The following is a 23,819-nucleotide window of genomic DNA, read 5'->3' on the forward strand; positions in this document are numbered from 1 at the left end:
AGGACCCACTTCCTGATTGGCCAGGAGGAGGATCCGTGTGACAATAGCAAATATTCATTCGCTATTGTCACACAACTGGGTGGGCTCAGGGCACAGTGTTCTGCGCCCCGGGCCCACCCTTTTTTGAAGCCTATTAGAGCCTCTGGCTCTAATCACGTGCTTCAAAAAAAACAAAAAACAATTGGAATCCATGTGTCCGGCGCCCCGCATTTAGATTAGGGGGCCATATGCATGGATAAGGGGGGTGGCGCCCCTGTGCCCCCAATGGACGGGCCGCCACTGCCCAATGTTTACCCCAGGCTGGGAACCACGGGCCTAGATCAACCAACTTAATTTTTGATAAGTCCATAGTAAAAGGTGAAACCTTCTTGGTTTGTAGTGACAACTCCTCCCATTATGTTCCCATTTCCTCTTCTCCAGTTTTATTAAATCAATCCCATCGGGTAGAAATCACCAACACTTACAGCTATGTAATTATTGGTAAGTATATGTAAGTATTGGTGGTGTAGGGGGTTAGTCACAAGTCTATGCAGTTATTATTTAAATGTGGATTTCAGGCGTAAGCCCAGCCATGTCTTTCTGTCCACCTTTGGTAACTTGTATTGTTCCATGCATTCGACAAATAACTCTCATGTGGTTTATCCATAGGACATGCACATCATCAGCACCGATGAGAAACAGGTGTTTGCTGCCGTCCAAGAGTGGAACCAAAATGACACTTACAACCTGTACATCTCAGATACACGAGGTGTCTTCTTTACCCTCGCACTAGAGAATGTCAAGAGCAGCCGGGGCCTGGAGGGAAATATTGTCATCGACCTTTATGAGGTATTGGCTGAAGGTCATGCCATCCCTTTACATGACATTATAAAGGAAATTTTCTAAATGATTAAGCTGTGGATTGATTGGTTTTGCTCAACTGTCCTACCTAACAGGTGAGAGTGGGAACCAGGTACTTGGGATGAAATTAAGAATGTCTCCCGAATTTTCAGCTAAAATATAAAGATTCCCAGTTTTGGCAAAATGAAGTGGAGTCAATTTAAAAATGAAACTAAGGTAGTTTGGATTTCTTTTTAGGATGCAATGTTTTTTTTTTTTTTTTTTATAACTCCTGAGGATTACTAAAACTCCTTTCAATTCATGGAACTGTGCCAAAAATGCCACCTAATAAACTTCATAATTTATGTTTTTTTGTTTTTTTTTTTTAGAAAAAAAATATATAATACAATAAATAGTAAAATAAATAAACATATAATGCAATAAATAGTAAAATAAATAAATAAAATAACAGCACGCAACTAGGAACACTTACCCAAAAATTAAAGTGACTGTATGGGGAGGTGCGGCGGCAGTAAACACTTAGAGTCCAGTTGCAGAGAACAGAACTTGTAATAATGTTAAAGTTCATCAATTCACAAAAAGCCCGGCTGGAAGGCGCCAGGCCGGGAACACTCACAGAATGCAACAGCGGTGTGTAGCAGAGCAGGTCTCAGATGTGCCGACAGAAAAAAGAGGAGGTCTCCAGGAAGGATAGTGTGTCTCTATCCATTCCTTACTTGTGTTCATCAGATGGGTGACCTGTCCCTACACTACCCACAAAGGCAATGCATGCCAAGGCCATAAATAAGCTCTGCCTAACCCAAGATGGCTGCTAGAATCAGATGGGTCAGCAGCATCCAATCGGATAGCCTCCCCAGTGACCCAGGAAACCATAGAGGAACCATATTCCTCTTGGCTTCCCCTCCGACTTCAATGCTGCTGCGGTCGAGCGCCACATACGGTGGAGAAAATAGACTGCACCTTCCTACAGCTTTGCATAAATACCACAAAAAAGTAAAAACATTAAATTGAAAAAAAACACAAAATTAAATAAAGTACAATAATTTAAATGCATGCACACTCAGCCCACACCCAAAGAAACTATCTAAACCATGGGTGTCCAACCTTTTGGCTTCTCTGGGCCTCATTGAGTGTAGAGAAATTTTCTCGGGCCGCATATAAAATATATACTATAGTTAAGGTATATAAGTAAAAAAACTCCGCTGCACCCTACCCGCGCTACTGCCCCCCCCTCCCCCAGCACTAATTTAACACAATTAGTGTATGATCCCCTCCGAGGCAGCCTCTGCCTATAGTCAGTCGGAAGCCGCTGGGGCCGGGCCCCCGAATCTACTTCCTTCCTCCCCAGCAAAAAAAAAAATTGTCAGGGGGCAGTGGGCCGCATTGCCTGCGGTTCCGGGCCGCATGTGGCTCCCAGGCCGCACGTTGGACATGCCTGATCTAAATCAAAGTGATTGTAAATTCTTTTTTTTTATTTAAATAACAAACATGTTATACTTGCCTGCTCTGTGTAGTGAGTCTTCTTCCTGGGCCCCTCTTTGGTGCTCCTGGCCCCTCCCTCCTGTTGAGTGCCCCTACAGTAAGCAGCTTGCTATGGGGGCACCCGATCCGAGTCACAACTCCCTGTGTCCATTCAGACACAGAGCCACGGCCCGGCCCAGCCCTTTTTCTATTCTCATTGGCTGACTGACTTTGACAGACAGCAGCAGAAGCCAATGGTGCCGCACTGCTGTCTTAGCCAATGAGGAGGGGAGTCTCGGACAGCCGAGTCTTTCGCTGGATCTAGATGGAGCCCAGGTAAGTATTAGAATGCATTAAGATCAAATACCCTTCTGCCTTTACAACCACTTTAAGGGAAAAAATGTTTTGTTTTCCTAAAGCAGATTCATCTAAGTAGCTGAATGAGCTAAATTGTGAGTTTCTGCCGTAAAGCAGTTGGTAATTTTGTTGCAAAATAACTTTCCTTGCGGAGGAAATCAGTTCCATTGACAGGATTGTCTCTAGCCAATGGAGACATTGAAATTGTGGGGTCGATTTACTAAAATTGGAGCGTGTAAAATCTGGGCCAGTCAGCTTCCAGGTTTCATTGTCAAAGCTTAATTCAACAAGCTGAAGTCAGAGCTGATTGGCTACCATGCACAGCTGCACCATATTCTGCACTCTCTGGTTTTAGTAAATCATCCCCTGTATGTCCAGCCAAATTTTTTTTTTTATAAATGTTGTAAGATTAAAACCTCTATCAGATTTTTTTTTATGTGTGTGCTCCTGTTACAGGTGCCCCCCCCCCCCCCATTTCCTGTCGCATCAAATTTTTCTCAACTGGGCGGGAAATGAAAGTAAATCTTTCTACCAGAGCCCCGGATAGCAATAAAAATGCAATAGGAGTTCTAATCCACCAAACTTGGCTCGACATACACTTCAAAAATGCAATAGTTTTCAGTTTTGCTCACCAAGGGGTCTTTGAAGCTTGTAGCATTCAAAACTCTATTTTCAGTATAAATAAAAGATTCATTTTCATAAATACTATTGACATTAGATTGCTCTATATGCTGTAAAATAAATACTTTTCTTTTGTTTGCGCTGATGTGCGCCCACATTTTTGTAAATTTATACAGTTATTGTTAGAAATAAAATGCTGTAATGTCAAAGTAAAGTAAAAGAAATGGTGAAAAATAAGAAAGAAAAAAAAAAACTGTAAGAAAAAAAGTAAGAACACAATAGCAAACAATTGATTTTGACCCTTTAGGTACAGACCCCACGGTGTTTCATGTTCTTAAAACGGCTGGATGTGGCTGCAGCTATTGTGTGTTAAATAATTCAGATTGTAAAATAGATGAAAATGTTCCTCAGTTCTCTAAAATGCTTCCATTCATTTTTCCTAGGTAGCTGGGATAAAAGGTGTACTCCTGGCCAATAAGAAAGTTGATGAGCGCGTGAAGACCTTTATTACTTACAACAAAGGGCGGGACTGGCGCCTTATTCAGGCTCCCGACTTGGATATGAAGGGGAACCCCATAAATTGTCTACTGGTGAGTTATGAAGTTCTACAATACTCTATCTCTCTATACACTGTATATATATATATATATATATATATATATATATATATATATATATATATATATATATATATATATATATATATACATACAGGGGGTACAGAAAGTATTCAGACCCCCTTACATTTTTCACTCTTTGTTATATTGCAGCCATTTGCTAAAATCATTTAAGTTCATTCTTCTTCCTCATGAATGTACACATAGCACCCCATACTGACAGAAAAACACAGAATTGTTGACATTGTTGCAGATTTATTAAAAAAGAAAAACTGAAATATCACATGGTCCTAAGTATTCAGACCCTTTGCTCAGTATTTAGTAGAAGCCCCCTTTTGATCTAATACAGCCAGGAGTCTTTTTGGGAAAGATACAACAAGTCTTTCACACCTGGATTTGGGGATCCTCTGCCATTCCTCCTTGCAGATCCTCTCCAGTTCTGTCAGGTTGGATGGTAAAAGTTGGTGGACAGCCATTTTTAGGTCTCTCCAGAGATGCTCAATTGGGTTTAAGTCAGGGCTCTGGCTGGGCCATTCAAGAACAGTCACGGAGTTGTTGTGAAGCCACTTCTTCGTTATTTTAGCTGTGTGCTTAGGGTCATTGTCTTGTTGGAAGGTAAACCTTCAGCCCAGTCTGAGGTCCAGAGCACTCTGGAGAAGGTTTTTGTCCAGGATATCCCTGTACTTGGCCGCATTCATCTTTCCCTCGATTGCAACCAGTCGTCCTGTCCCTGCAGCTGAAAAACACCCCCACAGCATGATGCTGCCACCACCATGCTTCACTGTTGGGACTGTATTGGACAGGTGATGAGCAGTGCCTGGTTTTCTCCACACATACAGCTTAGAATTAAGGCCAAAAAGTTCTATTTTAGTCTCATCAGGCCAGAGAATCTTATTTCTCACCATCTTGGAGTCCTTCAGGTGTTTTTTAGCAAACTCTATGCGGGCTTTCATGTGTCTTACACTGAGGAGAGGCTTCCGTCGGGCCACTCTGCCATAAAGCCCCGACTGGTGGAGGGCTGCAGTGATGGTTGACTTTCTACAACTTTCTCCCATCTCCTGACTGCATCTCTGGAGCTCAGCCACAGTGATCTTTGGGTTCTTCTTTACCTCTCTCACCAAGGCTCTTTTCCCCCGATAGCTCAGTTTGGCCAGACGGCCAGCTCTAGGAAGGGTTCTGGTCGTCCCAAACGTCTTCCATCTGTGCCTTGCCACAATTCTGTCTCTGAGCTCTTCAGGCAGCTCCTTTGACCTCATGATTCTCATTTGCTCTGACATGCATTGTGATCTGGAAGGTCTTATATAGACAGGTGTGTGGCTTTCCTAATCAAGTCCAATTAGTATAATCAAACACAGCTGGACTCAAATGAAGGTGTAGAACCATCTCAAGGATGATCAGAAGAAATGGAAAGCACCTGAGTTAAATATATGAGTGTCACAGCAAAGGGTCTGAATACTTAGGACCATGTGATATTTCAGTTTTTCTTTTTTAATAAATCTGCAACAATGTCAACAATTCTGTGTTTTTCTGTCAGTATGGGGTGCTATGTGTACATTCATGAGGAAGAAGAATGAACCTAAATGATTTTAGCAAATGGCTGCAATATAACAAAGAGTGAAAAATTTAAGGGGGTCTGAATACTTTCCGTACCCACTGTATATATATATATATATATATATATATACAGTAATCCCCCGCTCCATCGCGGTCCAGTTTTTGCGGTCCCGGTAATTCGCGTTTTTTTTTGTAATGTTATTTTACTATATAAATCATTAAAAATGAAATATTTTTGTGTTTTCCATAGCTCTTGCTATGTCTCTTAGTATCTTTTATGTGTTTAAATGAGTTTCTATTGTTTTAAAAGTGTGTTTAAAGACCTTAAAATGCTTTTACATGTACAGTGACAGTAAAAAAACATGCCTACAATGCATTTTAATAGGGTGTTTCTATTTCGCGGAATTTCACTTTTCGCGGCTGGGTCCGGAACGTAACCCCCGCAATGGAGGGGGGTTTACTGTATATATATACTGTATATACACACTATATTACCAAAAGTATTGGGACACCTGCCTTTAGATATACATGAACTTTATTGGCATCCCAGCCTTAGCCCGCAGTGTTCAATATTGAGTTGGCCCACCCTTTGCAACTATAACAGCTTTAACTCTTCTGGGAAGGCTGTCCACAAGGTTTAGGAGTGTGTCTATGGGGATGTATGACTATTCTTCCAGAAGCACAATTGTGAGGTCAGACACTGATGTCAGAGAAAAGGCCTGGCTCGCAGTCTCACTCTAATTTATCCTAAAGGTGTTCTATTGGGTTGAGGTCAGGACTTTGTGCAGTCCAGTCCAGTTCCTCCACCCCAAACTCGCTCATCCATGTCTTTATGGACCTTGCTTTGAGCACTGGTCTAAATCATTTGGTGGAGGGGGGATTATGGTGTGGGGTTGTTTTTTAAGGATTATGCTTGGCCCCTTAGTTCCAGTGAAGGGAACTCTTAAAGCATCAGCATACCAAGACATTTTGGACAATTTCATGCTCCCAACTTTGTGGGAAAAGTTTGGGGATGATCCCTTCCTGTTCCAACATGACTGCATACCAGTGCACGAAGCAAGGTCCATAAAGACATGGATGAGCGAGTTGGAGTGGAGAAACTTGACTGGCCTGCACAGAGTTCTGACCTGAATCTGATAGAACCCCTTTGGGATGAATTAGAGTGAGACTTCGAGCCAGGCCTTCTCATCAAACATCAGTGCCTGACCTCACAAGCGCGCTTCTGGAGGAATGGTCAAACATTCCCATAGACACACTCCTAAACCTTGTGGACAGCCTTCCTAGCAGAGTTGAAGCTGTTATAGCTGCAAAGGGTGGGCCAACTCAATATTGAACCCTATGGATTAAGACTGGGATGGCATTAAAGTGCTTGTGTGTGCAAAGGGAGGCGTCCCAATACTTTTGGTAATATAGTGTACATATATTTACAATATATATATATATATATATATATATATATATATATATATATATATATCAACAAATAAAACAATATGCAGCGCAGACGTATAAAATAAATAGATGCGTGTAAAATGCCAGCTGAACACTATAAGGTCAATACCATAAACCCTCATAAGACATGTAATACAATAAAGTGAAGCACAATGAGAATTGATGCAGCATTATAATAAAGGGACACCTTAATAAATGATGCAGCATAAAAAAGGAAAACACAATAAAATCAGTCCATATGCAGCCGGCGAATAATAAGGTGACAGCCACAGTGGAGTAGAAAGTGCTTCCATATAACATGAAGGTGTTAAGTGTGAATCTCAGCCCATCCAACACAGACAAATGCTGCCTCTCACCTCCTGAATTTGATCTATAAGGTCACACAGCATTCACACAAGGCATGGGATGTTAATTCCTGTATACAGCGCTCGCCATGGATTGGAATATCTCTGTGTAACACCGTTTATAGATGGAAACACAAAACACACAATCTAGTGCTCTCTGTATCTTCCGCAACTTATTGAATAAAGATAAAAATCCACTTACATATAAAGCACTAACAAGTGCATATAGTCAGTGTTTGTAATCAAACCACAAAGATATCTGCGGGTGTCATCATACGTTGCTTCTCCTCTCGTACGCGTTACGTCCTTGGACGGGACTTCGTCAGCTGCATATGGACTGATTTTATTGTCTTTTCCTTTTTTTTTTTACTGCATCATTTATTAAGGTGTCCCTTTATTATAACGCTGCATCAATTCTCTTTGCGTTGCACTTTATTTTAATATATATATATATATATATATATACTGTATATATATATATATATATATATATATATATATATATATATATATATATATATATATATATATATATATATATATAATATGTTTCTTTGCACCTTTTGAAAGTCTTATTTGCTCTACATTTTGTGTCATACTGAATTTCCTTTTTTGGCTTATTAGTAGGTTCACTTGCTTTCCCTGCTTTGTCTTTATAGCCATTCTGCTCCCTGCACTTTAACCTACAGATGTCTGAGAACCCGTATAACTCCGGTAGCATATCCAGCAAGGTCACAGCTCCCTGGCTTATTGTTGCAGCAGGTAACCATTTCGATACAGAAGAATACTTTATGGCTAAAAGTTCATGACAACCTAACCAAGTAGCCATCACACCTATATGAGCTTAGTTAGAACCTCTCCCTAGCGGTAATCCCTGTCCTTATAAGATGGGTGACCTGTCTCTACACTACCCACGTGCAAAATGTGCGCCAAGCCTGGGAGCCAAGGCCATAAATAGGATCTGCCTGACCCAAGATGGCTGCTAATGTCACATAGGTAGACAGCATCGTATAGCTGCCCCAGTGACCCAGGAAACCATAGAGGGACCATGTTTCTCTTGATTTCCCCTTCAACTGCAATGTGGCTGCGGTCAAGCACCACCTACAATGAAGAAAATAGACTGCACCTGCTTACAACTGTACATAAAAACCACAAAAAGAAAATGAAAAAAATGGAAAGAAAATGCAAGTACAAGGATCACAAAATGAAATAAAGTATAAGAGTCTAAAAACATGCACTCTCAACCCACACCAACAGAAACCCTCTAAATTAACGGAAAAAAAATGTTTTTTCCTACAGCAGATTTCATCTAAGAGGCTGGGGGTTTCCGCTGTAAAGCAGTTGATAATTTTGTTGCAACATAATTTTTTATCCAGCAAGGCCCTGGCTTCCTGGCTTATTGTTGCACCAGGTAACTATTTTGATATAGATAAACATTCTATAGCTAAAAGTACATGAACACCTGACCAAGTGACCTTCACACCTACTGTACATGAGCTTGTTTGACTTCCCACTTCAAACCCATTGACATTAATATGGAGTTGGCCTCCATTTGAGTCTAAAACAACCTCTACTCTTCTGGGGAAGCTTTCCATAGGATTTTGGAGGGTATCTATGGAAATATGTGCCCATTCAGCCAATACAGCACAAGAAAACATGTTGCACTGTCAGAGTTCCAATTCATCCCATATGTGTTCAGTAGGGTTGATGTCAGGGCTCTGTGCAGGCCACTTGAGTTCTTCCACATTGGTCAAACCATGTCTTTAAGGACCATGCTTGGGTACATTGTCATATTAAGTTGGGTTGAGGTCAGGGCTCTCTGAAGGCCACTTGAGTTCTTCCACATTGGTCAAACCATGTCTTTAAGGACCAGGCTTGGGTACATTGTAATTTCAAGTTGGGTTGAGGTCAGGGCTGTGAAGGTCATCCAGGTCCTCTACACCAAAATTACTAAACCATATCTATATAGAGCTGGGTTTGTGGACATTGTCATGTTGGATGACAATACTTATTCTCATACTTGCTTAGGCTCATAATCAGCCTTTCAGTTCATTTGAAAGGTGTTCAGTAGGGTTGAGGTCAGAGATCTGTGCAGGTAACCCGAATTTGTCCACACCAAATTGGTCAAACCATGTCTTTAGGGACCTGGCTTGGGTTCCTTGTCATGTTAAGTTGGGTTGAGGTCAGGGCTCTGTGAAGGCCACTCCAGGTCCTCTACTCCAAACTGACCAAACAATATCTTTATAGAGCTGGGTTTTTGTTCATTGTCATGTTGGATGAGAATGCCTAAACTCATTCCTGCTTAAGCTCATAATCGGCCTTTCGGTTCATTCCAAAGGTTTTTAGTAGGGTTGATTTCAGAGCTCTGTGCAGACCACCAGAATTCCTTCACAGCATACTGCTCAAACCATGTCTTTATGGACCTGGCTTTGTGCACAAGGGTGGCACAGCCATACTGGAACAGGAAGGGCATTCCCAAAACTGTTATCACAATTGCCTTAAATGTCTTTGTATTAACAGTGCCCTACACTGGAAAAACCTCCACTTAACCAATTGGAGGGTTGTCTACATACCTTTAGGCATATAGTGTATTTGCCTAAATATTTTACCTATTATGGTAATTCTGTGTTAATTCTGATATATAAAAGGTAAAACTAATTCTAAAGTACCGATAAGTAAAACAACAACCGTAAAACCTTTTGAACGTCTTTTTGAGAAGGGAGGAGTTACAAAGTTAAAACAGTAGAAGATAGAAGGAGAAGCACACATGGAGATTCCACAATGAAAGCAGTTCCAGAATCTGACCTTCTCCAGTAGCTTTTATGCCCTAATTCTGGCCGATTGTCTATTACATAAACATTTTACATAATACATTTTACAATTTTGCAGCCAAATTGGGGTACCACTTACTTTATGTAACATACATTCCCATGGCATAAACTAAAAAAAAAAAAAACTGTTTACATTTTACATTTACAAGTCCACATTTACTAAAACATCTCTGATGACTCGCTGGGAACATGATCTTGGTATGCAATTCACGCCACGACAATGGTCGCAAGCGCTCCAAGCGGTCACAACCGTGACGCACTGTGTGAATCACTGGGATTTATCCCAAAAAATAGTAGCGAGGTGGTACAAGACCCGGTCATACTGGCGAAATTCATACCTGAATGCTCACCTCTTTGCTGGCGTGGCTGCGGCCAAGCAGCGAACATTTTCCACGTGTTCTGGTCTTGCGTGGGTATTTCCAGTTACTGGAAAAAGATTTTCCAAATCATGGCGGAAATCTCAGGAATACTCAAACAACCGTCCCCCTCTCTCGCTGTTCTTCATATAGGGATCCAAGACTATCCGAGAGAATTTCGCAAACATAATCATTCATATCCTACTTGCAGCAAAACTGGTCATAGCCAGACATTGGAAAGACAGTTCAGCCCCTAGTCATAGTGAGGTATTGATTCAGGTAAATCTCAACTACCAATATGAGCGTCTGTTAGTGGCGAGGACCACACCATCTATTGACTCTTTTGACAAGCTGTGGGCAGCGTGGACGTCATGGTATCCTAATAACCCAACTTAATGAGTATATGCTATTGGAAACCTATTTCTAAATCCCTTGAAGACGTATGGTATACTTAGACAAGTTTGTTAAGATTCCGTATGTTAACGAACATCTGTTGTATGTAAGCCATTGCTCAACTAACTTCATCCTTTGTGCATTATGCAAGCGAGCGACTGTTAACGCTCAAATGTTTATTGTATATCACTTGTTAAAACTTCAATAAAGTATATTTGAAAAAAAAAAAAAAAATACAGCGGCAGGTTCCTGCGACTTGCTGTACTTGTATGACGGTTCCCAGGACAGATCCTGAGGGAGGAGGCACACGCGTGCCTACTCGCCAGTGGGGAAGCCGAGACATCGGTCGCGATTGCCGCCGGGCACCAGCGATTGCTCCCAGTGAAGAGAGAATCGCCATCTACTGTTGTAAACACAGCACACAGTTGTTCTCTCTGCTAACAACACAGAGCTCTTGTGTTCCTCCTATTGTGAAAAGGGGGCACAAACAGGGGGGTGGGGGGGATCAGAAGCAGGCAGAATAGTGAGAGGGAGGCTCTGTATATTATAAGCAGGGTTGTTTGTTAGAAATCATGGGGCCCCATACAACCCGAAATATTCAAGACAATATTTCCACTAAAAATACACTAAAATCATTATTAGTGGACACAAACATAACAGAGAGCCTGTGTGACTGTGTGAATTAGCCCTTTTTAATTATTTTTTACATTTTATAAAAATATATATATATATATATATATATATTTTTTTTTTTTATTTTTTTTTTTTGTTTACAAAAATGCTAAAAGTGTTTACAATTATTTTATTTTACAATTTTTAAAAAAAAAATGTATTACAGTGTTTAATTATTATTATTATTATTATTTTTTTTTTTACAATTTGTTATTTTTTTTTTACAGGACAGGGAAGCCTGAGGCGCTGTGGGTGGGTGGGGGGCGCTGTTGGGGGGGGGGAAGGAGGAAGAAAGGGGGCACACAGGGAGGGGGGATCAGAGGCAGACAGAATAGGGAGAGGGAGAATCGGTGTCAGAGAACAATTGCAAGAACGATGCCCTGTGTCTGTGTCTCTCCCTGCAGCAACTGAAAGCCTGGCAGGAGGGGGAGAAACACTGGCTATCAGCTGCTGCCTGCAGAGAGCCACACATGGCTACCTTCTGTAATAGCCCCTCCCCCCCCAACTGCACCGAGTCACTGTGCTGTCGGGGCCTTCCTGTGTCCCTGGGCCCCCTACAAGAGGACTGGTGGTCCCCCCCCTATCAGCAGCCCTGATTATATGCCTCTAGGTATTTTCAGGGCCCCCCTGTGTGCCCCAGCCCCCTACAGGAGGACTTGTGGCCCCCCCTATCAGCGGCCCTGATTATATGCCTATAGGTATTGTCGGGCCCCCCTGTGTGACCGGGCCCCCTACAGGAGGACTGGTGCCCCCCCCCCCCCCCATCAGTGGCCCTGATTATATGCCTATAGGCATGTAATCACTTAGCAATGTAATTTAATCATTAGTAAATTGCATGATAATAATTTTTCTTTATCATACCGGAGTAGTAACAAGGGAAACTTATTTCAGAGAGGCACACAGAGGATACTTTTCTGGCAATAAAGGGCACATTTTGGCCTAGAAACGTTTAAACCATTTGGCGCTCTTGCTTTGATTTCGACAGAAGAGGTTCAGTGTAATTTCTATGGAGATGGTTTGTATTTAGCTGCTGAATGACAGCTCGGTTTTTATGAAGGACGTGGAGATCAACATGAAAAATCATTGTTTTGTTCATTTGTTGTTGCTCAACAACAGCAGTCAGTCATGTCTTTGTTGTAGCGTGCAATTGATTTATTAGACATACATCAAATCCTGTAGGACATACAAGCGTATGTGACATTTTATCCAGTTAGCAGATCAGAACGCCGCTAAGATTTGAACGATTTCTTTCTGTCACTGTCAGACTTTCAAGTTTATTTAAAAAGGCAAAGAGCTTTGAGAAAAGGGCAGTATCCTGTAGCAACCCTCCGGAATTCATCATTCAATAAATGGACTATGGTAATTTTACCATTGTTGTTGGGAATGTTGCCGTCTTCACATCAGCTTTGTCCTTGACGTTGCTTAAATTACCTGTTTTTGTTTCCGAAATTTCTGTTTTTTATTTATGCCGAAGACAATAATCTTCTTTTGAACTCTACTGAGCTTGAGACCATAGCCGGCGCTTCATCTGTTGGCGCTGGAAGGCCGGTCTTTGATGCAGATTCTACCAAACCGCATCTGATCACCACAAACTGAAAATGCTAATTAATTCCTTTTTAGCCCTTTCACGCCTAAGGGTAAAACACAGTGGCCGCTGGTGCTCCATGGGCCGGGAGGGGTGGGGGGGGTCGGCAGATGGACCACACCATAACCCCCCCCCCTTCCGGACCACACCAGCTCGCACACCATATTCCCCCCTCTCCCGGACCACACCAGCTCGCACACCATAGCACCCTCGCCGGCTCACTCACCCTGGACTGACGTGGAGGGCAGGTGGCGGCGTCCCCCCGCGGCGGCGGCTTCCCCTGCGTCTCCCCCTCCTCCTCCTCCTTGGCCAATAGCATGGCCTCTCCTTTAGACCAATCGGGAAACGGGTCTCAGGACCTGCTTCCTGATTGGCTGAATGAATGATATTCATTCGCTATTGTCACACAACTGAGTGGGCTCAGGGCGCAGTTCTCTGCGTCCCCTGAAGGGGGACCCCCTCAAGGTGGGGCGGGGGGGGGAGGAACCTTATGGCCACACACCCACCCCGTAAAATTCAGAGTAGGCCCGAGGACTCACACCCTCCACCCTGAGTGCAAAAAGGAAAAACAATGTAAGTGCAGGTGACACACATGTGGAGAGCAAAATAACAATAATGCTAAATAAATAAGTGCCATTGAAGTGCAATGGCTAGGCCTTGCACCTGGTAATAAAAATTACCCGGTCTCAGCCAAAAGGCGTAGCCCATGAAGCATAGTGCAGAAAAAAACAAGAGGTGTTGTGGCCTAGTTCTCACAGTGGGGTCCCAAACCCAAAGTGATACAAAGAGCATTTCCAGGGTTAGTTTGATACCGCTGGTTCTTTGCCTTACCAGCCCCTGACCAGATAAGGCAGCGCTGCTGAAATCAGGAGGCACTGGGCCCCTTGAAACCCTCCATGCCAGGGAAGTACTCCTGACCCACACCTTACATGGTGCATGCTCAATTTGGTTTCCTTGCCCATCGGGAAGATCCCTCAGGACATCCATCATACCAACATTGATACTATACAGTCAGCTATCTCTGAATGATGGTGGAGCATCCCTACTGGGCACTGATAAGAACATATACTACACTTGACCTTTGTGTTAGGGATAGAGGGAAGGTGAGTATTAGGCTTACAGGTAGGGATAGTATTTGGGTTTCAAAGCAAGTTAGTGTAACAGGGAGGGTTAGTGTTAGAGTTACAAAGATGGTAAATGTTAGGCTTAGTCTTACAGGGCTAGTTAGGTAAACAGGGAGAGTGAACGTGACTGTTACAGAGAAGGTTAGTAGTAGGGATACAGGGGTATTTGTGTTAGGGCTACAGGAAAGGTAAGTGTTAGGCTTACAGATCAGGGTCAAGTTAGGGTTACAAAAAGGGTTAGGGTTAGTGGTAAAGAGCAAGTTAATGTAATAGGGAGAGTTAGTATTAGTGTGACGAAGATGGTAAGTGTTAAGCTGAGTCTTACAGGGTCTTTAACTGTCTTATGCTGAGAGACAGTCTTAGGCTACCATTGCTACTAAAAATGACTAGCTGGTGCTGATGTTATTCTCAAAGTCACTGATCCAAAGCAAGTATAGTTATGAAGAACTCAGACATTTTTTATGTAATACATAAAATACCTTTCGGTGCTCTTTTATGGAAATATTTTACATTGCTGTAACCCAAGTAGGCAGTATCAGCATCGGGGGCATGATAGCGTTCAATACAATAATGGTTTTTGTAACAAAAGGCATCTCTTTTTTGGAGCTATTGATTTCCTTATACACAGATGGATACTTAAGGACAGAGTACATTGTTTTCCAAACTTTGAGAGCAGTTATAAACTCACATGTATAAACCCAGCTCTACACTCTTCAGGTAATATGTTTCTCTTTCAGGTAACGTTGGACCCGAACTTTCCTCTACGGACACTAATATGTACATCTCATCGGATGGTGGCAATACGTGGAAACATGTAAGTGCTCAGACTAATACTCTTCATTTTTTTGAAGGGGGGGGGGGGGGGGTTAACTGATAGCATAAATATGGAAAATACTGAATAGAAACTGCTATAAATAATTTGAATGTAGGATACTGTTGTTTCATGTTAACAATACAGTATTATTCAGCTGGAAGTTACTGAGATCCATACGACTTTAATGGAGACCATTGGCTCAGCAACTACCCTTTCCAGTGACCCCTTTGTAGCACCCAGTGTATTGCATCCCTAATAATATGCTTCTTATTCACAGGTGGTTAGCAGCCTTTAGTGCAACCATGTATAAATGTATTTTCATTGATGGCAGTCTGTACACCCTTTTGTTTTTACTCTGATGTTCAGTGCACAGGTCCCTGCAATATATGTATCTTTTATATTTATGGTCAACAAAAGGGGAACCCCTAATAAAAGACAGTTGTATATTTTTAGATAAAAGAAATGCCCCTACTATACAAGGGTTCACTGGAAATGCCTTTACAATGGTGTCACTGGAAAGGCTCAATTTACATTGGTAATCATGGGATTACTCCTTCACACTGGTGGTCAGTATACAAGGAACCTTTCTTTAAAATGGTAGTCCTGGGACAGGCCTTTTTTTAATTGCAGTCAGTTGACTTAATTGATGGTCAGTGAACAGGCTTCTTAAACAGTGGTAGTCATACATCAGGCTTCCTACATAAGTGTTCAATGGACAGTCCTCCTTTACATTGGTGGTCAGTGAACAAGGCCTCCTTTACAGTGATGGTCAGGGAACACACCTTCTTTTGTCAGTTTGTGGACAGGCACTTTGAGTATTGGTGGTCAGTAGACAGACCTTTTTTACACTGGTGATCTGGATTCCTTTAATTAATGGTCAGTGCATAATTCTCACAAACATTGGTGGTCAGAGAACTGGCTTACTACAGTACATACGTTTTCAATAGACATGTTCAGAACGGAAAAATGTGTTTCATGTCGTAAAGATTTGTTATGTTACTAATTTAATTTCATTGATTTGTTTTGGAGTTAGTTAGTAAAATGTTGTTTTGTTTATTAATTTCTTAAAGTATTCCATATTTTTTGGAACAATTCAAACTCGGATCGGTCGAAAAATGATCAACCGATTCAAATTCTGTAAGAAGAATAGCTGGTTGTTAAGGAGTGGGCCAGTAAGCTGTCCGTCACACACATCCTTACCAACCGTTGACCCATCCACTGGCAGCAGGCAGATGAATGTAAACAAAAGAATGCAATGAAAAATTCTGAAAAAAACGTGTGGCGCCCCCCCCCCCCCCTACCCATCCATACCAGGCCCTTTTGGTCTGGTATGGATTTTAAGGGGAACCCCACGCTAAAATATAAAAAAAAATGGCAGACCCTTATCTGAGCATGCAGGTAGACCAGGAAAAGGGGGGGGGGGGGCGAGTAAGCACCTTCTCTCCTGAACTATACCAGGCCACATGCCCTCAACATGGAGGGCTGCTTTGAGGCAGGGGGGGCTCTGCCCCTCTTACCCCAAAGAACCTTGTTCCCATGTTCATGGCCAGGGTTGTGGGGGTTTGCGGGCTTCCAGCTAGTCTTCACAAAGAATATGACTTATTTGATGAATTTTTGACCGATCCTAATTGAAATCATTCTGAAAATTTGGAATTCATTAGAAAATTAATATACGAAACAAAATTTCAATGAAAGTCATTACTATTTCATTCGGAGATTCAGATACATCTGAATCTCCGAATAACCAAAAATTTTTACAAACAAACTGCACAAACAATGCATAAAGTCCTCTATTAAAACAATGAGTTTTTTTTTTTTCCTTTTTTCCATTAAAAATATATATTTTATTTTCAGATAATAATGTGAAACAAAATCTGATTTTTTATGTGTGCCTTTGCTTCCTTGGTGGGTTTAATATCATATGTTTTTTTTTGTATTTTTTTTTCGTACTGTTTCCAGATATTTGAAGAAGAATACAATATTTGGTTCTTGGACTGGGGCGGAGCTTTGGTTGCTATGAAACACACCTCTCTGCCGGTACGCCAGTTGTGGTAAGAAACCTGTCAATTTTCAATATTTTTAAAAAGCATTCTCCATTTTTACAGGGTGCTGTTTTCGAAAACCACTTACCCTTGGTAGTTCTCAGAAAGGCAGATGACATGACAGAGACTTATGTAAAAAAGGCTCTAGATCCACACAAGCATTTCAAAAAGCTTGCTGAATCTGGATGTGGCAGATGATAGAAAACTCACCTTAAAGGGTTTGTATAGGCATTACCCACATTTACCCTCAAACCTCCTTCTTACCCATTAGAGCAGGGGTCTCTAAACTTTCCATTTTACTGTCGTTTAGACTTTGGGCTGGGGGGAGGGGGGATTTAAACTACTGGCCAGTGGGATTAGGAAATGCCCCAGCATCAGTGGGAGTAAAAATGTCTTAGGCTTAGTGATCAGGGGAAGTAAAACAATTGCAACACCTGTGGTCAGTAGGAGGAAGAATAGTGCCCCATCATTGGTAATAATGGGAGGAATAGAGCCCCTTTGTTGGTGTCAGCGGAAAAGTAGAAAGAATGGTCTCTCATCATTGGTATCAGTGGGAGGAATAGTGCCCCATTGTTAGTGTCAGTGGAAGGAATGGTCTCTCATCATTGGTGTCAGTGGGAGGAATAGTGCCCCATTGTTAGTGTCAGTGGAAGGAATGGTCTCTCATCATTGGTGTCAGTGGGAGGAATAGTGCCCCATTGTTAGTGTCAGTGGAAGGAATGGTGCCCCATCATTGGTGTCAGTGGGAGGAATGGTGCCTCTTATCAGTGTGAAGAAAAGTTCTCCAAAGGCTGGATAAAAGCAAGCAAAGGGCCACATTGACTCCATGGGCCACAGTTTGAAGACCACTTTCCTAGAAATGTCCCAGCATCTTTTGTGTTATTTTTACCTTGTTCTTGTACCAAAAAACAGCTATTATCACTTCCTTTCTATATACAATCTAATGAAAGCACCAAGCAAACATCCAAGAGTCCAAAGTTTTTAATGAAAAAATTGATTCATAGCAGAAAAAAGCCAACCTGTGCTGAAATTACTAACACTGGCTTAACAAGCCCTCCTGAAATTGTTCCACACAGGTATTTGGTATCTGCTTACCTTAAGCACAGTTCAAATTCCTAAGCCCTGATGAAGGAGGAGTGTGATTGACCCCAAAACGTGTTGGCTTTTATTCTTTGCTTTGTTCCAATTTTATCATTAAAAAACTTGGACTCTTGAATGTTTGTTTGGGGCTTCCATTGGGCTGTATGCATGGGGATTATCAACTCTGGGTGCTTTCCTTGTTCCTGAGCATTGATTTTGTGGAATGCTGCCGGAACCAGAGCCATTTTTCCCAGTGACCCTTAGAAAACCTGAATCCAGCCTTCCTATTGTCCATGTGTTTGGATTATCACTCCTTATGACATTGCTGCCAAGCTGCTAGGAGGAGGAATCAGCAAGGTCTCCTGGGTCAGTTCCTTTTGGCATAGGCACACCACCCCAGAACTATATCTACCAGGAGCCTTTTTGTGAACAGGCTCTTGGGATACAAAAAAGTTTTGTAATTTTGGTGGCAAATAAATTAATGTATACATAAGGAGAATGACAGAGAGGGCTTGGGATATGTAGAGCACCATTACTTTGGCAGTGGAGAACCCAGGGCTGATAAACTGCTTGGGATTTCAGGGCAGTAAAGTCACCATGTTAGGATGACATTAAACCAAGGAGATACTTTGCTCCAAGCAGCTTCCTTCCACTTTCAATCGAACTGGATGCTAGAGGAAAACTGAGATGCCCACACTCACTAACCAGAACAAGGGAAAAAGGTACTGCAGTCCAGTTATTTATCAAGCATCCTCATTTATTGTATGAATCATCCATAAACATGGCAATGGCAGCCCCTGTTTTAGGTTGCCCCTTTGATGTGTTTCACCCAATCAGGGCTGGCCATAGGCTGTTCAAATCTTAGCTGATTCCTGCTAAACTGGCCTAGATTCGAACTGTGTGTGGGCAGGCTGCATGTACCAAGTTGATCGATCAATCAACTTGGGTACAACCAGCCTGCCGGATTCACTTGTGATTATCGCTAGCAGAGATGTATAGTAACTAAGTAGAACTACTTCACTACTGTACTTAAGTACCGAAAGGCGGTATCTGTACTTTCCTAGAGTAGAATTATTTTCTCCTACTTCCACTTTTACTTCACTACATTTTTTCGATGATTTCAATACTTCTACTCCAATATTTTGGTTTTGTGCTGCATAGTTACTCGTTACAATTATAAAAAATTACCACTGCCAGAACAGTAGATGGCAGGTTTCATGAAGTTCAAAACATGTGTATTATCAGCGCATACGAAAATAAATGCTGCATTTGAAATAATAAAAAACAATATGATGTTCAAACTTTTGACTTCTTTCTTTAATAACTACATAACACAGTACTTGTACTTTTACTTTCAGTACTTGAGTAGCAATTTTTTTTTAAAAAACTACTTGCAATACTTAAGTACAAAAAATGTTGAATACTTTAGTACTTCTACTCAAGTCACTTTTTGATCGAGCACTTGTACTTTTACTCAAGTATGGGTTTCGAGTACTTTATACAACTCTGATCGCTAGTGGCTGCTATAGCTGCTAGCAATAATAATTGTCTTCTCCTGGTGAGGCCAGCTTCACCTTTACCCCCCAGGAGCAGACAATTGCTCCCCCTTGTCAGCACTGTCTGTGTTGGTGGTGGAACCACTGTCTATGGCCTGCCAAAGCCCTGATTGAGTAAAACACGTCAGAGGGGTGGTCCTAGGGTGGGGACTGTCATTGCCACATTCTTGAATGGTTCATACTGTAGAAGAGGACACTTGTGATATACCTTGAGTGCGTAGGCACCATGTTGCCAGCCAACAAAAGAAAGTTAGGGATGCACTGGTTTTCTGGCAGGATCACAATCCATTTTTCTGTACTTACAGGATTTTTGAGGCAGTCAGATATGGGGAATGTCTTGCTGAGATGTACGGAGCATTTCTTTTAAATTATTATTTTGATATGACATATACTTTAATATAAATTAAGTGGACTTTTTGATTTCTGGAGTTGCTATTTAAATTTCACCTGCCACTGCACATAGTAAAGGAAGTGATATTATGGAAAGAGTCACAATATGTAAGAATACTTACTGTAGGTGACATCACTGATATATCTCTTTTTTATTGGTTAATGGAAATCACATGATCAGTTTTTACCTCTTCACACATACTGTATGTAGAGAAGAAGCTGGTAAACAAACCTAATTCAGGTTATTAGAGTTTAATGTCAATAGAAATTATTCTTTTCTGTCAAATACACCTTAAAACTCTTCTACTTTTCACCTACATATTGACTTGATTTACAGATGAACTCCAGGCAAATAGATAGACTAAAGTTTTTCCCCTTTCTATATGGTGGTGGGGGGGGGGGGGGGACTGATTTTTTTCTGCTGCAGTTAAAGCGGTTGTAACCCTAAGAAAAAAAATAAAATAACACTGTTCCTTTAAAGCAAGATATAGAGCATAGTTCTTGTGCAATGTCATTTGTCCCATTCTATGCTGTAAAATACTTGGTTGATCCTGCCTGTTCCTGTGTACCCCTAAGTGTGCTGACCATAGTAATCATGGCTGCTGATCCATGATACCATGGTCATTTTACGTACCTCCGTCATTCTGCAGCCTTTTCCTCTCCTCCTCCGTTCCTGCCTGTCAGCTGTTGAGTTAGTGCCGATCTGCTCCCTGCACCTCCCCTCCTGCTGCTATTCCGTATAGAGTCACTGTGCAATGATTACTAGAATCCCCTCTGTTATAGCCAGCTATATTGCACAGTGTATGTGTTTTAAATTATACAGCTCAATAGCTTATTCCAGAGTGCCGCTGTGTGGTCACATGACCTCTCACTGTTCTCCTTGGTGGGAGGGCATGTGACCACACAGCCGCACTGTGAAATAAGCTATTGAGCTGCATAATTAGGAAAAAAAACACATAAATTGTGCAATATTGTTGAAAAGAGGGGATTCTAGTAATTATGTACAGTGACTTAACAACAACTTTAGGTAACACTTACAGGTCTTGTCCCTCACCTAGCATGTAACTGGACAGTGAAAGGAGGAGCAGCAGAATGATGTCACTTTACTCTCTCCTCCTATTAGCATTCTGCTTGTCAACACGTTTTCATGCAGCACACCTGACCGACTCACAGTCCTGCCCCTCCTTCTCCCAGTCAGAGCTCTGCTGTACAGGTACTGCATGAGTCAATTGCACATACTTACACTGCTTGCAATTAAAAACCGCATTCAATTAATACATTCATTAAATAATTAAATCAAATACAGTATCTCACAAAAATGAGTACACCACTCACATTTTTGTAAATATTTTATTATATCTTTTCATGTGACAACACTGAAGAAATTACACTTTACGACATTGTAAAGTAGTGAGTGTACAGCTTGCATAACAGTGTAAATGTGCTGTCCCCTCTAAATAAATCAACACACAGCCATTAATGTCTAAACCGCTGGCAACAAAAGTGAGTACACCCCTAGGTGAAAATGTCCAAATTGGGCTCAAAGGGTCAATATTTTGTGTAGCCACCATTATTTTCCAGCACTGCCTTTACCATCTTGGGCATGGACTTCATCAGAGCTTCACAGGTTGCCATTGAAGTCCTCTTTCACTCCTCCATGACGACATCACAGAGCTGGTGGATGTTAGAGACCTTGCGCTCCTCCACCTTCCATTTGAGGATGCCCTACAGATGCTCAATATGGTTTAGGTCTGGAGACATGCTTGGCCAGTCCATCACCTTTACCCTCAGCGTCCTAGCAAGGCACTGGTCATCTTGGAGGTGTGTTTGGGGTCCTTATCATGTTGGAATACTGCCCTGCGGCCCAGTCTCTGAAGGGGGGGATCCTGCTCTGCTTCAGTATGTCACAGTACATGTTGGCATTCAAGGTTCCCTCAATGAACTGTAGCTCCCCAGTGCTGGCAGCACTTATGCAGCCCCAGACCATGACACTCCCACCATCATGCTTGACTGTATGCAAGACACACTTTTCTTTGTACTCCTTACCTTATTGCTGCCACACACATTTGACACCATCTGAACCAAATAAATTTATCTTGGTCTCATCAAATCATAGGACATGGTTCCAGTAATCCATGTCATTAGTCTGCTTGTCTTCAGCAAACTGTTCGCGGGCTTTTTTGTGCATCATCTTTAAAAGAGGCTACCTTCTGGGATGACAGCCATGCAGACCAATTTGATGCAGTATGCAGCGTATGGTCTAAGCACTGACAGGCTGACCCCTCCCCACCCCTTCAACCTCTGCAGCAATGCTGGCAGCACTCATACGTCTATTTCCCAAAGACAACCTCTGTATATGATGCTGAGCACATGCATTCAACTTCTTTGGTCAACCAAGACCAGGCCTGTTCTGAGTGGAACATGTCCTGTTTAACCTTTGTATGGTCTTGCCCACCGTGCTGCAGCTCAGTTTCAGGGTCTTGGCAATCTTCTTTTAACCTAGGCCATCTTTATGTAGAGCAACAATTTATTTTTTCAGATCCTCAGAGAGTTCTTTGCCATGAGGTGCCACATTGAACTTCCAGTGACCAGTATGAGAGATTGAGAGCGATAACACCAAATTGAACACACCTGCTCCCCATTCACACCTGAGACCTTGTAACACTAACGAGTCACATGCCATCGGGGAGGGAAAATGGCTAATTGGGCCCATCTTGGACATTGTCACTTAAGGGTGTACTCACTTTTGTTGACAGCGGTTTAGACATTAATGGCTGTGTTGAGTTATTTTGAGGGGACAGCAAATGTACACTGTTATACAAGCTGTACACTCACTACTTTACATTGTAGCATAGTGTTATTTCTTCTTACATGTAATAAAATTTTTACAAAAATGTGAGGGGTGTATGCACTTGTGTGAGATACTTTAAATAATTAAATTCATGAATAAATACTGAACTTCTAGAATTTGTCTTTAGCTTTTTGTTCAGTAAAGTTGGAAAACATAAGATATTCTCTTCAAAATCCCTCCCAATTCAATTCAATTTCCATTCAAAATATCTCCCAATTCCTATAGATCAGAAATAAATTATACTTTTACTAAAGGTTTAATGCTTTTTGTGTTCAGGCTCAGAAAATTTTCAGAAGCGAGGAAATTTTCAGACTTTTTTGCTTTTACAGCTTGAACATCAATTAAAGAAAATGTTAAAGTGGGCAATTCTTAAAATGCCAGTCTCCAGAAGGTTGTAATTTAAAGAATCAATAAGCTTTTATAGGTCCACGTTGCTTTGATTTGCTTCACAGAGTGTAAGGGGCCCCTAACAAAAGAACAAGGAGTACAAAGTGAATTGTGAGCACACCATGTTATTATCCCGAACTTTGCTAGAAGCTCCGCGGAACTCTCTGATAACAGCGACCCTGCCCGAGTAATAACAGTGCGCCTCACATCCTTCTGCACAGCTGTGTACTATGTTAGGAAACATTAAAGGGAAATACTTCTTAAGGATGCTGGGTTTGTTTTTTCCCTAGGCTGAGCTTTGATGAGGGCCGGACATGGAGTAAATATGGTTTTACGACCACACCGCTGTTTGTGGATGGGGCACTGGTGGAACCTGGAGTAGACAATCAGATCATGACGTGAGTAGGATAAAAAATATTTTTTAATACACTTTTTAAAGAAAGGCAGTTTTCCTTATTTGTCCCTTTCCTTTCCGTTCCTTTCCCTTTACAT

The 23,819-nt window shown here is 41.7% G+C and overlaps 1 protein-coding gene across 2 annotated transcripts in view; it reads left to right on the forward strand.

Moving 5' to 3' along the window:
• The window catches only part of SORCS3 (sortilin related VPS10 domain containing receptor 3), a 1,013,788-nt gene that overhangs the window by 770,929 nt on the left and 219,040 nt on the right, over window positions 1-23,819 (forward strand). For both annotated transcript variants that reach the window (XM_082267888.1, XM_082267889.1), the window contains 6 exons: window positions 649-828; window positions 3,723-3,869; window positions 7,906-8,008; window positions 14,945-15,021; window positions 16,981-17,072; window positions 23,618-23,725. In XM_082267888.1, coding sequence (XP_082124014.1) covers window positions 649-828; window positions 3,723-3,869; window positions 7,906-8,008; window positions 14,945-15,021; window positions 16,981-17,072; window positions 23,618-23,725 — 707 coding nt within the window. The remainder of the gene's footprint in view (window positions 1-648; window positions 829-3,722; window positions 3,870-7,905; window positions 8,009-14,944; window positions 15,022-16,980; window positions 17,073-23,617; window positions 23,726-23,819) is intronic.

The sequence above is a fragment of the Pelophylax lessonae genome (genome assembly GCF_965119305.1).
Source record: "Pelophylax lessonae genome assembly, chromosome: 9".
NCBI lineage: Eukaryota > Metazoa > Chordata > Amphibia > Anura > Ranidae > Pelophylax > Pelophylax lessonae.